The following is a 19,307-nucleotide window of genomic DNA, read 5'->3' as shown; positions in this document are numbered from 1 at the left end:
TAATGATAAAAAAAAAATCTAATCGGGATTTAATGGTATTATTATTTTATATGGTAATTTTTTTTTTTTTTGAAACTTTTTTGGTATTTGCCCGATTTGAATGAAATTTGGTATTTGGGTTTGGTTTAGGGTATAATTATTAATTTTTTACAAATTTTTGAAATATTGAGTTTTAGGGTCACGTGACTACCAAAACTTTTTTCCTATGGGTCCGATTTGATTGAAATTTGGTATTTGGGGTTTATTTATGAAATAATTATTAATTTTTAATCTTTTTTTTAAATATTGAGTCCTAAGGTCACGTGACAATCAAAACTTTTTTCCTATGGGTCCGAATTGATTGAAATTTGGTATTTAGGGTTTATTTATGAAATAATTATTGGTTTGTATCAAATTTTTAAAATATTGAGTTTGAGGGTCACGTGACTACCAAAAGGTTTTTCCTATGGGTCCGATTTGATTGATATTTGATATTTGGAGTTTATATAGGATACAATTATCAATTTTTAGTAAATTTTTGCAATATTGAGTTTTAAGGTCACGTGACTATCGGAACTTTTTTCCCATGGGTCCGTTTTGTTTGACATTTGGTATTTGGGGTTTATGTAGGAAATAATTATTGGTTTTTAACAAATTTTTAAACGATTGAGTTTTCAGGTCACGTGACTATCAAAACTATTTTTCTATTGATCTCATTTGATTGAAAATTGGTTTATGAGGTTTATATGGAAAACAATGATTGATTTCTTAAAATTAAGGTTAACCGTTGCTACCTATCCGAGCCACCCTGTATTGTCTAAAATTAAAACAGTGCGTTGCTTAAATTCCGTGGCGAGAAGCGTGTGACTGTTCCAAAATTTCCAAAAGATATTCTATACTTCTATTTAGTAGTAAACTTATAAAAATTAATAAAATAAATAAGCATTTAATACATGCATTAAAATAATTAATAGATACATATATCTATAATATATGTATAGGTTAGAGTATAAGATATAAGTCTTTAGATTATTAAGTGACACAATGAGTTTTTCAAATTTGTTTGAGATATAGGTGGATGTGATATGAGCCATTATTTATCATAAATACTGTTGTTCCGCTTGGAACTTGTGAGTAAATGTGCTCGGCACAGAACCAATAGAAAAAAAAAAGAGTCACGTGACTATAAGTTTTCTTTCTTATTTTATTCATTTGATTGACAGTTGGTTTTTGATTTATTTAGGTTTATATATAAGGAAAATAATGATTATTATATTTTTTTTAATTTATGATACTCGTAGTTGTAATCGTAAGAAACAGGGTTATTAAGGCTTACCTAAGGTTATTAATACCTTGAAATTATTTGTAAATAAAATAAGAGTAATAATTAGTAGTAGTAATAATATTAGTTTATTGGAGTTTTTTATTAAGTAGGGGTTGTTAAGTAGAATATGAATGTGAAACCAGTTGCTGTGTAAAAAACGTGGTTCCATTTGTTTTTTTTTTAAGTCAGACTTTTTTTGATGTCAGATTTTATAGCTTCTATTCAGTTCCTTGGTGGTTTCTTATTTTTTTTTAAATTCTTTTCATCTCTTCATATAATTGCCTTTCGAGTTTAAAATGGAAAATAGAAACAGTCGACGTGAAAATTCTTTTATCCAAACCCAATACACAGACTATTATACGGTCTAATCTGTTCCTTTTCTATTGTGGCACTTCCATAAATTGTAGAAAATTTTGTCATTAAGCTTTTTTACTATTTTTTGAATGATCTTGAACCAATATGTTCATCTTGAATATGCATTTTCTTCGAGAATTGAAAAATGGAAATAAATAGGTTTTCAGTTCATTTTAAAGTCAAATCGGTTATAACCTTTTTTAATCCTTCCCTGTCGATTTTCGAACAAAAAAAAGGGTTTTCTTTGGTTTTTTTACTAGAAATTATCTGTTTAGGGCTTACAATAAAATTAGTCAATAGCCATTTTAAGACAAAAAGTGATATAGTGGGAAAAACCAGTTTTGTTTTGGTTTTCCCCCATTTTTACTAATATTTCGGGTTCTATAGCTTCGATTCAATTCGTTGATGGTTTCTTTTATTCCTATTTTTCCTCCTGTTAATTCTTTCATATTTTACTACATGTGTCTCTTAAAATAAAAGTGAGAAATTAAAAAAATCGATGTAAAAACTCGGTTGCATTATGCCAATACATAGACTCTTATGGGACCTATAATCATTTCCCTTTATATTGTGGCACTCGTATACATCGTGGAAAATTTTGTCATAAAGCTTTTTCATTTCTTTTTGAATGGTCTTTACCTAGAAAAAAGAAATTTTGAATTCAGAGCATATTTTAAAAAAATGCTCATTTTGGGCCGAATTTTGTTTGAAAATCGAAAAATGCAAATAAATAAGTTTGTGTTCATTTTATAGTCAAATCGGTAATAACCTTTTTTAAAGGTACTCTGAAATATTACATGATAGAGTAATAAAAAATTTAAATTTGTCCATAGGGCTCTTGATAATTCAATATTTATGTTTTACACTTTTTTTCAATTTTCTCCGATTCTATAATAGCTAGATTCGATTCATTTTGACATGCGAATACCTCGTAATATTCCTGAGAACTTTTATTTAAAACAAAAAGTTATCAGAGTTCCAGTTAATTTAGAAAAAAATAAAAACCATTTTTTCGCAATTTTTCGTGGGTATACATACCCCTTTCGATTTTCGACCAAAAAAAATTATTTTTTTTTATTGGGTTTTTTTACTATATATTGTTAGTTTAGGGCTTACTTTAAAATTTGCCAATAATCATTTTAGGAAAAAAAAATGTTACGGTGGGAAAAAACCAGTTTTATTTTGTTTTTCCTGCATTTTTACTTATATCTCAACTCCTATAGCTTCGATTCAATTCGTTTATGATTTCTTTTATTCGTTATTCTTCTTCTGTCAATTCTTTTGATATTTTATTACTATTGGCTCTCAAAAATAAAACTAAAAAATCAAAAAAATCCACGAAAAAACCCATTTTTCTTATCCCCATACCTGAATTCTTATGCGACCTGATCTTTTCCTTTATATTGTGGCACTCGTATAAATCGTGGAAAATTTTATCATAAAGCTTTTTTACTAGTTTTTGAATGGTCTTTAACCAGAAGAAAGAAATTTTGAATTCGGAGCATATTTTGAAAAAATGTTCATTTTGGGCCGGATTTTGTTCGAAAATCGACAAATGCCAAGAAGTAGGTTTTCTGTTCATTTTAGAGCCGAATTGGTAATAACCTTTTTTAAAGATATTTTGAAGTAGTACAAGATAGAAAAATAAAAAATTGAAGTTTTTCCATAGGGCTCTTGATATTTCGATATTTATGATTAATAGTTTTTTCCAATTTTCTCCGATTCTATAATAGCTAAAACCGATTCGTTTTGACAGACGGATACTTCTTAATATTTCCAAGAACTTTTATTCAATACAAAAAGTTGTCAGAGTTATAGTTTATTTATAAAAAAATTAAAACTATTTTTTCGAAAATTTCGTGGGTATACCCCTTTCGATTTTCGACCAAAAAAAAAAATTTTTTTTCTTGGGTTTTTTTACTGGAAATTGTTAGTTTAGGACTTACTTTAAAATTTGCCAATAATCATTTTAGGGAAAAAAAATGGTACGGTGGAAAAAAACCAGTTTTCTTTTGTTTTTCCCACATTTTTACTTATATCTCGGCTTCTATAGCTTCGATTCAATTCGTTTATGATTTTTTTTATTCCTTATTTTTCTCCTGTCAATTCTTTTCATATTTTATTACCATTGGCTTTTAAAAATAAAACTGAAAAATGAAAAAAATCCACGAAAAAACCCGGTTGTCTTATTCCCATACATGAATTCTTATGGGACATAATCTTTCCCTTTGTATTGTGGCACTCGTATAATTGGTGGAAAAATTTATCATAAAGCTTTTTTACTAGTCTTTGAAAGGTCTTATAAAAAATTGAAATTTTTCCATAGGTCTCTTGATGATTCGATATTTATGTTTAATATTGTTCTCCAATTTTCTACAATTCTGTGATAGCTAGAGAATCAATTTTTTTTAACACACGGATACCTCACAAAATTCCCGAGAACTTTTATTTAAAACAAAAAGGTGTCAGATTTATAGTTTATTTAGAAAAAACTAAAAACCATTTTTTTGAAATTTTTCGCGGGTTTCTTTTCGATTTTCGACCAAAAAAAAAAATTTTTTTTCTTGGGTTGTTTTAGCGGTGATTGTCATTTTTTGGCTTACATAAATATTTAATAGTAACCAAGTCAGGAAAAAAAATAGTACCGTAGAAAAAACCAGTTCTCGTTTGTTTTTTCCCCATTTTTACTAATATCTTGCTTTATATAGCTTCTATTCAATTCGTTGATGGTTTCTATTATTCTTTTATCTTAAATGCGTTTCATACTTTATTACAAATAATTTTTAATGATTGATTGTGCAATGGTTTTAATCTCATTGCATAAGGGTTGTTAAAGGAGGTGACGCTTATTTTAATTCGACGGTGGCTACTACCCATACCATACAATAAGCGGAGAAATTTTAGACCGTCAAAAGACACCACCACTATTTGAGTTAGCAAATTAAGATAATAAATAAAAGAAATGTTTAATAATTGTCGTCATCTATTTTGCACTTGGTGATTTTTTTTTGGTTGAAAGAAATAATACAGCAGAAATATGACACAAAATACAAACAACATGTATTAACTAAACACATACAAATTTTATAAATAAATTAAACAACAAACTAAAATTAATGATTTATAAATTGTCTAGTAAATTCAACCATGGACGAAATGTCATTGAACTGCAAACACCCTACAACAGCAGATCCAGCCTGATTTGGTTGTTGGGTGTTTGATATTGCGCGACGCCCACGTCCGCGATTAGCTGCCCGAACATTCTGACTGTCCCCTCTCCTCCCATCCCGTCCTCTGCCTCGTCCACGTATATTTCCCCTTTTAATATTATTTCCTCTGCTTTTAAATCTTTCCCTTGCATTACTATTCCTTTCCCTTCTTTCTTCCTTGCTCCCAAATCTTTCCCTGCTTCTATTTCTACTCGTCTCTCCTCTTTCTCCCCTACTTCTAGTTCTATTCCTTTCTTCCCTACATGCACCTCTACTTGTCTCCCTTTTTCTGTCCTCTCTCATTCTGCCTTCTTCTCTCCTCTGCCTTATCCAATTCTGTCGATCTTTTTCTTCCTCCTCTTTTCCTTCAGCTTCCTTTTCCTCTACCTCCATTATTTCGCCATTATTCTCTAAAAATTAATAAATACCTTTATGAAAACAATAAAAGTTATAAAAAAATAATAAACATTTTTTTCTAAAATAAAAGTGCATATATGCATTTTATCCTAATCAAATAAAGTTCCAATAGTTAAATATGAGTTATGTGCGTTTTTTTAAATGCTTATAATGGTCACATCTTACTTTTTGTAAAGAAATTTAGGGTTTTTTTAGGTAAGGTAAATGAAAAAAGGTTTTTACACTTGCGTATAAAAATTGAAAAAAAAAAGAATTTATGTAGGCGCTACATATATGTTTTTTTATTTATTTATATTGTCATACTTACGCGGAGGGACTGCCGTTTGTTTTTTAAATATTTCCGCCCAATATGCAGGATTATTTCGGTCAATTTCGACAGACGGCACCTCATTTGTAGTTTTTCTTTGGGCAGTCTTGAAAAAGGATAAAAATCGTATTATTTTAATATTCAGGACCCTTAAAAGCTTCTATTTTGCATACTTATGGAATAATAATTGAAAATGCTCTATTGAAAAGTCATTATACTTACTCTCATAGTATTGGCAGAATCGCTTAAAGTTAAGTTCTCCATTTTCTCCCTACAGTCAATTTTAATATTCATGATATTTTTATTGTCCATTATAAGTTAAAAAATGACGTTACTCAGTCAAAAGAACGCGTTGTTTATTAATTTTGAGTGTCATTTGTTTTATACGATGTTTTCACGGCCTACCATGAATATATTATGTAAAAGATAAAAGCATTGAAAAGTTTCAATGTTAATAATTTAAACAAATTAACTTAAAAAGTCGAATACTACTTTTTAAATAAAAGTCAATTTGCCCTGCCGTCAAATAAATGATTATTTTAAATAAATTTTTATCAAGAGTCATCCTGCTAACAAATAAAAGTATATTTGGCAACGCTGTCAAAAGTATAAAATTCTTCTCATCATCATTATTACTCGTTTCTTGTATCCAAATGCTGACAAGTGTCAACTGTCTGTCATTGGTCATGGTCATATGGTGTCTGTGGCTAAATTTTATTGTTATATTATTTGTGAAGAAAAAATGTAAATAGGAATCAAAACATCTTATTTATATGATTTCAATCATAAATATATAGTGATTCGATTTTGTGTATCGTGTATGAGTGCTAATTGCTACCGATAACATTTCTGTTTCCAAGGATAGAAGAAAAGGCATAAAATATTGTTTATTGTACAAGTTAGAAGAAGAGAAAAACTTATCAATTTAAGTTATTAATACTGTGCAGCAGGAACATTTGTTAAACAAATTGATTGCCAATCTGTGTTATAGTGTTGAGTTTTTATTTGTTTTGTTTTCTAGGTTATAGTGCAGGCTTTGTTATACTGTTTGTTGCAAAAAGTGAAATTGCTATATTCCGTATCTATAATTTTTTATCTAAGAAATCTACTGTTATTTTTTTAGTGCACTTAATTGCCAAGTATTTCTCAAAAAGTTTTTATCTAACCTATTGGTCTATTGATTATAAAACTATAAATTAACAAACCAAAGGTGTTGATAGGAAGTGGTATTTAGTGGTTACTGTTTTCAAGTTAAGTTAGTGTCCTTTAGAATAAAATTTGCTGCACAGTATATCAGGATATTTGGACATTGTGAAAGATTAAGGCGATTGGTATCCTGCATTTTTACCTCAAACTTACCTATCGAGATATCTTCTAGAAAAAAACTGCAAGGTAAGTTTTAATTTAATTTATTTTTTGGCTGTGTTGAATTTATTCACTGTGTTATGTGTCAAGTGGCTTGGCTTGTATGGAAATTCATAATTAATTTAAAAGATATTATATAACACCCCAAATAACATAATATCCAAATATCATTATTTTATTACTAACTTTTAGCACTATTAACCTTTAAAGGTAAAAATACAACTTGAACACTTAACATTGTAATGACTTGCTGTTTATATGATTTACAAGGAAGGCATATTAAATAACTATTAATCAGATATGGTATTTTGTGGTAATATTTCAAAATTTGCAATTTTGATCACTAATTCACAAAATACTTCGGTTTCAGAAATCAATAAAAATAGATAAAATCATCTGAAATGCTAAAAATCATGACATTATTAGAACATTAGTTTATCCAATTCACTTTTTAAGTTTAATATTTTAGTAGGTACTTATTTATCTAGTGTCAATTTAATAATATTATTTTATTATCATTAAATTCAAAAGGCTCCATGGAGTTATATATTTTCGTTAAATCTATAGATCTTGGCAATTATTAAAGACATTTTAGAATAGAATAGATCATGTTACATATTACAGACTTATAGGTTTAGGACCTAGGTTTTTCAAATATCTGAATGAAGTAACTGAGTCAACCAGTTATTGTTTTGTATTCACAACTAACTGAATAAATTTGTTAGCTTTCAAACAAATTAAGTAAAACTATATAGACTTTTAAGCACTGACATCAAAAGCACTGTTATATTGTTTTAGTATCTATGGAGGTTATTCTATCTACTGCATACAAAAAATATTCCAATTTAGATGTAATAGAGATATTATGATTTAAGGCATATATACTACACATACACACACAATCATTTGATACAATGATAATTAATCAGTCAAATCTTAATCAGTTTTAAAAATTATACTAGGGATTTGCCTCAATATTTTAAATGTTTATTAAATATTACTAAGGTAATATTTATTAGTTTAATTTGCTTAGTATAGGGTAGTTTTGTTATGTAATTTATATATATTACCAAAAGAGTTAACACCAAAACTTGGTATTGAAAAACCCCTATTAATTAGCCATTCAATGATTATATGAAGCTAGGAAATTTTTATATATTATTATAAATATAATCAAATGTAGCTAAAATATTTTATATAAATCACTTGATGAAGGACCTTAGTGACTGAGACAAATGCCTGGTATAATTTTTAAATGTGACATTGTATCAAATGCCTACATGTATTTGTTTATTATATACCTTAGTTCTTAATATCTCTGTTACACCTATACTGCAACTTTTTTTAGGCACAATGGGTAGAATAATCTGTATGGATAATACAATGAGGTAACAGTTGCTTTTGATGTTAATGCTTAGAAATGTAAATAGAAAAGTAGTTTTACTGCATCTCTTTAAAAGCTGATAGTAATGAATTAATTTTGAGATTGATTCTTCCTAAATGTAATTATTCTAAATAAATTTTGGTCTTAAACTTATAATTCTGTAATATGTATACCTAGTAGAGCTAATATTGTAATAGAGCACTTATTAAATTTATTGATAATAGAATCATATTATTAAATGGATAATAACTATCATAACTTGATCTAAAAATTGCCTCTCGATAAGGTGGACATATTGAGATTTTTCCTTTTTCACTTCAGTTATATATTTCAATTTATTTTCAGTTTCCACACCACAGTTTTGTTAGACTTTAAACAAAAAAGATACAGAGGCTTACATAAGCCATATGGAATTTTCTCATAAAAGAACCTTAATATAAAATTCTAAGAATAAGAACAAAATAAAACAAGGATAAAATATTATCTACCTATACTTATACTATACACAAAATATTAAATGGCTGTCAGAATAATATGACTGCAGTAATTATCTTATAAAATTGAGTTGAGTTGAGTAAATCGTTTATAAACAGGAGAAATAGAGCTCTGCCCCAGGACTGACCCTTGTGGACTCCTGAGCATGCTCCCTGCCATTCTGAAAAAACCATTCTCATGGCACAATTTTACTTTTTGCCTTTCTGAAGTAGCACCTCAAGATTAACACTATTGAGAGCTTCTCTGAAATGACATGATATTCCATAGGTGATTTCCTATTGTTCGACTGATTTAGTAATGTCAGATATTACTTTTTGGATCTGATAATAATATATAAATATAAATTTTTTCCTTATTGTACAGCCAAACTGACATTTACTTAATATGTTGCTGTTTGCCATAAAGTTTTAAAGTCTTTTAAGAAAAAGTTTCTCCATTATTTTTGTCCACTCCCTTATATAGTGAAACTTTAAACATTCTGGAAAAATGCCTTTTTGCAAAGATTTATTTATTAAAATATCTAGAATAATATGGGCTATTAATTTAATATTTTTTTTTGAAAATTACTGCTGGTAAGTTTGCTTAGATTTGTGATCAGAATTGTAAATCAGGTAATATTACCACAGAACAACTGTTAAATGTTCAATTTGTATTTTTATAATAGTTTTATTTAACTTATGATTTGAATGATTGTGACTGATTACTAAATAGTAGCTATAATGTTTCTGTGATGATTAGGTTTACTTCAAATATACTTTTAATTGAATAATTTGCAAACAATACTCTTACAACTATATTTAGTATAGTTACCAAATAAAGTACTTCTAACGCAAGTCAATAAATATAAAAAGGCAAATACAACTACAAATAACATAAAATATATGGCATAAAGCAATAAGGTACAAGAAAGAGGTCAGTAAAGTTGAATTGAAGGTAATCAGTGAGTAGATTTATTAAATTATTGAATATTTATTATTTCAGCAGTGAAAATACATCTCATGTCTATAGAATTAATTTGTGTTAAGACTTCTCTGACACATAAAGTATTAGCTTTTATGTTTAAATGATTTTCATATGCTATCTAAAGGAGCCTTTAAGGGTATTTCTTTTTTTAATTTTCATTGTTTATTCTTACCTTGTGCTTTGTTTATTAACTAATAAATAAATTTTAAATAACAATTTAATTGATCAGATTGTTTCTCTGTATCTTTGTTGAAGTAAATAGGTTAAAATATAATATATATGTCATTTGTTAAGTTCAGTTATTAAAATTGCAAAGGAATATGCTCTGAACATTTCAGAATTTATGAATGTGTAATGAATATTTTAATACTGATGTTTAAAAAGTCACTTGAATTATTGCATTAGAAATCGATTAATATTATTTTTCAGATGCCTAGAATGAAGAAACAGTCAGCCAAGACTAAAAGCCTTTTAAAGAAAGCCAAAAAGGCAGAAAATATATCTAATCAGAGCAAGGAGATTCATATTGATGACTTGAAGAATAATGCATCTGAACAAATACAAATACAAACTGGAGAGATATGTATAGGTAAAAATACCACTAAAAGGAAACAAACTGCTACTCAAGCTAATGATTTAAAACCTGAAAAGAAACGTAAATTGACCAATGATTTATCAAAGAGAAAACAGGATAAGGTTGTTTGTTCTATTAATGATATTATTCAAGAGACAGATATTCCAAAACATCAAGAAATAGAAACAAACAAAAAGGAAATTGAGAAAGTTAATTTAGAACAAGAAAACGAAAAAAATAAAGATGTTGAAGTAGTTTCCGAGCATAACTCCATCATACCTATATCATTACATGAGCCTACACCTTTTGAATTGGCTGTACGAGAGGGACCAACGGTTGTATGTAGTTGCTGCTTAAGATTGTGGTTTCCATCTATATGTAAAACAATAAACATCCAGCGATTGGAAGATAAGTTTGGCTCCGATTTTATTCATAAAATTGTAAATAATGGTTACAATTTTTGTGGCTCTTGCCTAACTAATCTTTACAAAGGAAAACTACCCAAATTCTGGTGTGGCAATTATAAAATGGTTCATGCTGTACCAGAAGAGTTAAAAGGATTATCAATTTTGGAAGAAAGAATGGTATCGCCAAGAATACCTTTTATGCAAATCAGGGAAGTTGGATATGCCAGGCAATGCTACATAACAGGACAAATTGTTAATGTACCAGTAAATATAAATACATCCACTACATTACTTCCTCGGAATTTAAATGATAGCCAAACCATACAGATCCAGTTAAAACGTAAATTGGATTATAAAAATGCTTATCTATTTGAAACTGTGAGGCCAAAAATAATCTTGAAGGCAGCTGAATATTTGTGCAAGCAACCTCTTTACCAGCAAGAGGGTATAGAACTTTCTGTTTCAAAGGATTGGGAACAAAGCATTGAAGATTTTATAAAAACTTCAGGTGGTCTTTGTGAAATAAATAAAATGTCATCTGAGTTATTGAATAAAGATGTCGAAAAAATGAAAGTTAATGAAGGAGATACATCACTCACAAATATCTTTGATCCAGTTAGCATAATAAATAATTCAAATGATAAGCAAAATATTTATGACTTAACTGAATTTTTAGAAGTTGATGAGCCAGTGAATCCTGGTGGTCAAGAAACTCTTCTAGATAAATGTAATTCAGAAAATATCTGTTTTGCACCAGGAGAAGGAAAAACGCCACTGCATTTAATGATGGACAAATACAGTGATGAATTGTCATTTCCATCACTATTTTGTGGATACGCTAAAGAATGTTTTGTTAACTTTAGTTACTCGGACGAAGTTAAAATATTACTGCAACACATGGACCGAAGATTTGCAAGAACTGATTTTCTACTATACGCATTTAAAAAATGCCAATTAATACAACTAACAAAAGCGGTTTACACAGCCCTAAGAAAAAAGAAGAATGAGAAAGGGACATATACAGCTGGACAAGTTAGGCAAACAAACTTTGTTGAGCACCTGATTCAAAATGACCAAGGATTCCATTTTCTTAGTAAGGTCAGAAGTTCACCTGCATATTGGCAACGAGAAAAAACAAAATTGCTGTGTATGATTCGTCAGTTTGGAATTCCAACTTTGTTTTTTACTATATCTGCGGCAGAAACGGCATGGCCTGAATTGATCGTCATATTAGCAAAGATAGTAGATAATAAAGAACTTACCCTTGAGGAAGCAAGTAATCTACCCTATATCGAGAAGACTCGTTTAATTAGAAAAGATCCCGTAACATGTGCTAGGTACTTCGATAATCGGTTTAAATTGTTGTTTAAACATATGAAGAGTGCCAATGGACCTTTTAAAAAGAACCCAATAGAACATCACTATTATCGGGTAGAATTTCAGCATCGTGGGTCCCCACATGTGCATGGATTATTGTGGTTGTCTAATGCTCCCAAATTAGGTGTGACGCCAGAGAGCTTCAAGGAGTGTGCCGATTTCGCAAATAGGTATATTACCTGCCAGAGTGACTTAGAAAGCGTACGCGACATTATTCAGTTTAATACACACCACCATTCCAAGTCATGTCAAAAAGATGTTAAGGGATACAAAGTTTGTAGGTATCATATCCCATATCTCCCAATGGATGAGTCTGTTATACTCATGCCAATTAATATTGACAGAGTAAAGGAACCAGAACTACGTAAAGCCATGTCTGAAAAGTATTTTACGATAATGACGAAACTTAAAGCCAAACCAGATTTATCATTTAAAGAATTTTTGGATGATCTTGGTACCTCTAAAGAAGAATATGTAAATATTATTCAACACAATATATTCAAACCAACATTGTTTTTAAAGAGGCAGCCAAAAGACGGATTTATTAATAATTATAATGAGGAAATCTTTTCCATGATGAAAAGTAACATGGATATACAATTAGTCTACGAGCCATATGGTTGCTGCTCTTATATTGTAGGCTACATCAATAAATCGTCACGAGGAGTATCTGACCTATTAATGAAGACAATGGAGGAAATTAAAAAAGGCAACTTGGATATTAAAAGCAAACTCAAGACTCTTGCAGCAGCTTTTTTAAATGCCAGTGAGGTAAGTGCTCAAGAAGCAGCATACTCAGTGTTGCAATTGCACATGCATGACACTAGTACCTCTTACATATACATTCCTACAAGCCCAATTAAAGAAAGGACAAAAATGCTAAAGAGCTTAGAAGAACTAAATCAGATGGATAGTGATGATATTAACATATACCAAAAGGGGCTAATAGAACATTATGAAGCAAGACCCGACGAAATGGAAAATATTTGCTTAGCAGAATTCGCAGCCTACTACGAATTTTTTAAAAAAGAGGCAAGAACGAAAATCAATAGTTTACCCCTAAAAGACGGTAGTGGCGTCTTAGTAAGAAGAAACTGCGCTAAAATTATTTCCTATCGTCAATACGGACTTCAAGAAGACCCCAAAAACTACTACAGGGAGCAGATCATGTTGTATCTTCCATGGAGAAATGAAGTGGATGAAATAGAACAGGAAAATATAGATCAACAAACCATATATGAAGATCGATTTGAAGAACTTTCTATAAATCGTAAAAAATTCAATGTATTAGATGAGAAGATAATTGATGACGCCCTCAAACTTGCTGAAGAGAAATCAGATGCATTAGTTCATAACGGATTCGATGGAGAAATCGATAGTGAGTTTGGTGTATATGGTTTAGACAAGCCTATATATGATCCATTTAGTTGTGTTGGTCAAGATGATGATTCTCCAGTAAAACATGTAGTATTTCCAACACCTTATCAAATAAGTGACTTAGAATATTATTCGCTTATAGGTAAGCTAAACCATAAGCAATACCATTTTTTAAATATTGTGCAAGATAGTATAATAGAGGGAAAAACTTTCTACTGTATACTTAGTGGATCCGCTGGTACAGGAAAAAGTCATCTAATCACAGCAATTACTCAGTCGCTGTTGCGACATTACAACTCGATTCCAGGAAACAATCCTACCAGTCTTAAAGTTTTGCTTTGCGCTCCGACAGGCAAAGCCGCATTTAATATTGGAGGCATCACCCTACACTCGGCATTATCTCTTCCTATATCTCAATATGGTGAAGAATTAGTTCCTTTGAGCCACGAACTAGTTAATACGATTTATTGTAATTTACGTGATTTGAAGTTAATTATAATCGATGAATATTCCATGGTAGGCGCCAGAATGTTTGACCATATTAATAGTAGATTACAGCAAATATTTAAATCTGATGCTGTCTTTGGTAATATCCCTATTATTATGTGTGGAGACATTCGCCAACTTCCACCAGTGAGGGACGTATTTATATTTTTGCCAGTGAAATCAAATCCGTACAAGGAGCTATGTGGCACATATTTGTGGGACCATTTTAAATATTTCGAATTGACTGAGATAATGAGACAAAGTGAAGATAAAGCTTTTGCCGTAGCCCTAAACAATATGGCTCTTGGCAAAATGACTAATAAGGATATAGAGCTTATAAAATCAAGAGAAGTTCATACAGATCTAATTCCTGAAAATGCAATGCACCTATTTGCCACTAATAAGGAAGTAGATGCATTTAATGAAAAAAAACTGTCCACATATAAAACAGAAAGGGCAATAAGTGAGGCTCGAGATATCATAAAGGGAAGTTGCTCTGATCGCTTAAAACACTTATTTATGGAATATGCTAAAGGGTTAAAAAAAGAAGAAAGTTTTGGCTTAATGTTAACATTAATTCTACAAGTAGATGCCAAATACATGATATCTATGAATATAGATACTAGTGACGGCATAGTTAATGGTGCAACTGGTATTCTACGCCAAATAGATTTTAATCAAAACCAGATTCCATATCGAGTTTGGATTGAATTTTTCGATGACAAATCTGGCAAAGAATGCAGAAACAAAGCACAATCCCTTATGAAATCTAAACATATTCCATCCACTTGGACGCCAATAGAAAAAGCCGCAAGAGCTATTAAGATTAAAAAAGGCAGCAACGTACATGTTGAACGACTTCAATTTCCTCTGTTAATCAGCGAGGGAATTACTATTCATAAAAGTCAAGGCGCAACCTATGAGCAAGTTGCTGTCCATACTGGCAGTGGGCTGACCAGAAGCAGTACCTACGTTGCTTGTAGTCGGGCCACTAAGCTTAGCGGCCTCTATATTGTTGGAAACTTCAAGGCTCCAAAACCGCCAAACGAAGATAATGCAGCTTTTAAGGAATTAGTAATTATGCAAACAAATAAACTTATGACATCAAAGTATGACACTCAATTTATTAAGGATTCAAATGTTAAATGCATAATTGCTTACCATAATGTGCAGAGTTTCTCAAAAAATATTAGTCTTATCAGTAATAATCCAATTTTTAAAGACGCACATATATTAATTTTTGTTGAAACATGGTTGCATAAGAACAAACAAAATTTAAAATTAAATAACTTTGAAGTTTTTGCCAATTTAATTAATGATCAAAGTGTCAGTAAACCTTTCGGAATTATTTGTTACAAGAAACTAGATATACCAGTGGAAATAAAATTAGTGAAAAAATATGTAAAAAACTTCTCTGGTATACTTTTTCAAGCCATTTCATTTTTATTGAATGATATAAATGTTATAGCAGTTTATATTCCACCAAAACTGACTGTTATAGAAGCAAAAATTTGTTTAAACGAAATTCTTATTGGGCAACAAGGGGACATTTTAATCATTGGAGATTTTAATAAGGATATTATTAATAACTGTGATAATGGTCTAAAACATTGCTTAATATCAAAAGGCCTTACTTCAAAACTTGACATTGGTGAGTCTACTACTAAATCAAAAACCCAAATTGATTGGCTATTCAGTAATTTTAATAATTTAAGTCACAATATTTATAACACGGTATATAGTCACCATAAATCAATAGTGGTTAGTCTTTATGACAATGGTTTTATTCCAAAGCGTCAGTTAGATAAAGCGAACAACGATGATCTAACAAAATCTCTTATCAAAAGTCGATTTAGAACTAGTCACACTTTAACTCAAAATGTTTTATCTGATTCCATCTATCAAAATGAAAGTGTAAATAATGACATCGTAATAGATCTTAGTTCGGATGAGGATAATATTCCTTATGTAATAAATAAACCACCCGGATTAGTAAACGATGATAAGGTGTCCTGTTATGCAAATAGTGTTATTCAATCATTTTTATGTTTGCCCGAATTTCGCGCTTCTATTTCAAAGAAGAATACAGCATTAAATAATATTTTAAATGATATTTTGCTGAAAAAAATTAATTGCACTGCAACAGTTCGTCGATTAGTAACTGGACCACATAGTGACGATTTTACTGAAAATCAACAAAAGGATGCCCAATCATTTTGCCAGGCTTTGATTCAAAAATTAGACGTAGATGATTTTGGGATTTTTATAAAAGCTACCACCTATGAACTCCTAAATTGTCAAGGTTGTGATATTAATACAAATGGGGGCGAACAACTAATATACACACATTTTCTTTATTTTCCGGAAAACTGTGATGATGTGATTGATTTTAATTCGATGTTAATGTTAAAAGACTCTGATAGGCTTTGCCCTAATTGTAATAATTGTAATCTAAGAACACGCGCAGTAGTTGTTTGCATCAAATATTTAGTGGTGTGTCTTCAGAGAATTAGTCCTCAAGGTAGTAAGATAAACACCAAATTTTTCAATTTTGCCCCTGAAAGTATACATCTGGATAATCAAATATTTAAAGTAAGGAGTGTTATTAGACATCATGGAAATACCATAGAATCAGGCCATTATACTTGTTTAGTAAATTATGATGATCAATGGTGGAAATGCGATGACAATCGTATAACAAGAATATCTAGCTTCGATAACACTTTAGAAGATGTATATTTATTAGTCTTGGAAAAATGTTAAATTTCGAAACTAGATATCATCCTACATGAAAACCGATACTACTAGCCTATACAGGCGACCACACAAGATGAGGACAATTTTTTCAAATCCACGCCACGCCAATATGCACAAAATCAATACAGAGATTTTGACAGCATATTTTAGAAGGATGGACGAATTTGAGGATATTAATGTGTTTTTCAGATCCACGCCACGCCAATATGCACAAAATCGATACAGAGATTTTGACAGCATATTTTAGAAGGATGGACGAATTTGAGGATTAATATGTTTTTCAGATCCACGCCACGCCAATATGCACAAAATCGATACAGAGATTTTGACAGCATATTTAAGAAGGATGGACGAATTTAAGGATAAATGTCTTTTTTTAAATCCACGCCAATATGCACAAAATCAACACAGAGGTTTTGATGCTTATTTTAAAAGGCTGAACGAATTTAAGGATTGATGTCTTTTTCAAATCCACGCCACGCCAATATGCACAAAATCGAGACAGAGATTTTGACAGCATATTTTAGAAGGATGGACGAATTTAAGGATAAAGAATATTTTTCAAATCTCGTTTAATTTATGAGAACCCTCAGTAAACATCTTTATTTTCTTCTTTGTATGGGCCATTATATTTATATGGTCATATTCTAATACATTTTAAACTAACATAAAACACATATTCTATTTTTTACATAAAAATAAAATAAACAAATATCAAGAATGCTAGATCTTAGTAGGATTCACATAAATTTCTATTTATGGTTTGATTTTTTCTCTGCCATAATATAGCAGTATATTATTTTACTGGCAATATAATGACTTTTTTTATTTTTTTTTTATATTAAAAATAAGTTTTTCTTTTTTTTTTAAATAACATCCCGAAATCGTATTTCTAATTTAAAAAGAAAACTGTAACGACTCGGGATGTTAAGCTTTTTGGTTAGGATAATGTCTTCCTTCACCTTATGTACCAGTAAGAACCAAATGCTATGCATTTGGTCGATACTGGAACTTCTTCGACATGAGAATCTTCGGATAGTATTTTAAATCGATTTTAAATTTCTGTTTTGATCTTCACCAACACATTTGACTCTAGGTTGAAAAAATCATTAAAATTTTCATCATCATTCAAGTTCAATCTATAATAAGCTAACGTGAAGTGGTAAATCATTTTCTAAATCAAATGTAAAAGCCGCTTTGTGGAGGCAATTTTGAACAGCTTCTTTTTTACGTAATCTTAATGGGCTTTGACAAAGTAAATTGCAGTGGAGTCACTTTTCTAATATTCTCAAAAGGTGTCCCAGCAGTTTTAATGTTTAAAATTTCTCAGAAAGAAATATGTAAAAAAAAATTTGACACCGCACGAAGAAATCCACCTAAACGTCAAAAAATCCAATTTTTCATTTTCAATTCATTCTTATAGATCTTGAGCTGATTTTTAACGACATTTTGCATTCGGAAATTTTGTAATACTTTAAATAACGAAATTGTTGAATTTCAAAGTTTGGTATTTCCCACTGTTCTTCAACATGCGCACGGACTACGGAGCGATCTTCTTTCCCCGTTCCACTTACGTCTCCTGTACAAACGATTCCATCCCGTATGCTCGTTGAGAAACGAGGCGACCATTTCACGGCTGTCCTGTGAAGCTTTTCTATGTATGCTTAGGTGGATTTCTTCGTGCCGCGTCACAATTATTATGTCTACTTCTACATTTCAGACCTAAAAGTATTTCAAAAGGTAACATTTATTTGTTACTTTCTGAAATATCAAACATTTTTCGGATATGTATCACCCAGTAAGGACGAAACTATATGTTGGCAGTATATCCATATGGCAGCAGTATAGCCTGGCTTCAGTATCCACATTAAGTAAGTTTTTGCGTTCAATATTTTTCTCTAATTTTTTAAATTATATTTTTTGTAGGAATTCAAATTATGCCTCAGCTAGGAAGGATGACTTGCCAGGACTTACATCTCCCAATTATCCAGTTTATTGAACTTATACTATAATGCATATAATACAAGGAATATAAACAGAAAGCAAGTAATTGTATTTTAACTGTATTTCCTTGAAACTGTATGACCTATGAAGATTGGTAAGAGTATATTTTTAACTATTCACTATAATATTATTTAAAAATCCTTCTTATATTTATGTCAAGTTAATTTTAAATCTGGTTTTTGTGGTTTATCTAGTACAACTGTTTACGTCAAATGCTGCAGACATATTATGCATTTTAGCACACTTAGATTAGAGCGGAGCTCTTATCACATCATGATTCTCTGAAGCGTGATACCCCAAAAACCATAAATACAAAAACCTGTAAGACATATTGCTGACCACGTTGCCGGAGCACCTGTTAAACATCATGTAATAAATTTAATTTTTAAATAATCTCCTCTGACCAAAAGCTTTTCTACTGGTCCCAACTGATCAAAGTACGAGCGAAGCTCGTACTTGTTATATAGGAGCGTCAGCGACTATATTATGCACGCCACCTAGAGCTCGCGCGACCGTGTTTTTTGGGAT

At 30.4% G+C, this 19,307-nt stretch overlaps 2 protein-coding genes across 2 annotated transcripts; one reads left to right on the top strand and one right to left on the bottom strand.

Moving 5' to 3' along the window:
• Positions 1-4,770: 4,770 nt before the first annotated feature.
• Positions 4,771-5,932, bottom strand: LOC126744195 (zinc finger Ran-binding domain-containing protein 2-like). Its single transcript, XM_050451553.1, has 3 exons — positions 5,813-5,932; positions 5,591-5,696; positions 4,771-5,276 (listed from the first exon to the last, which is right to left on the bottom strand). The coding sequence occupies exons 1-3, from the start codon at positions 5,900-5,902 to the stop codon at positions 4,771-4,773; spliced, it is 702 nt and encodes a 233-aa protein (XP_050307510.1). The 5' UTR covers positions 5,903-5,932.
• A 375-nt stretch (positions 5,933-6,307) lies between these two features.
• LOC126744194 (uncharacterized) lies at positions 6,308-19,033 on the top strand. Its single transcript, XM_050451552.1, has 3 exons — positions 6,308-6,982; positions 10,227-18,646; positions 18,702-19,033. The coding sequence occupies exon 2, from the start codon at positions 10,227-10,229 to the stop codon at positions 16,779-16,781; it is 6,555 nt and encodes a 2,184-aa protein (XP_050307509.1). The 5' UTR covers positions 6,308-6,982; the 3' UTR covers positions 16,782-18,646; positions 18,702-19,033.
• Positions 19,034-19,307: the final 274 nt, after the last annotated feature.

This window comes from Anthonomus grandis, chromosome 13 (assembly GCF_022605725.1).
Source record: "Anthonomus grandis grandis chromosome 13, icAntGran1.3, whole genome shotgun sequence".
Taxonomy (NCBI): domain Eukaryota; kingdom Metazoa; phylum Arthropoda; class Insecta; order Coleoptera; family Curculionidae; genus Anthonomus; species Anthonomus grandis.
The sequence above is the reverse complement of the archived record's forward strand: the minus strand, read 5'-3'. Positions and strand labels throughout refer to the sequence as shown.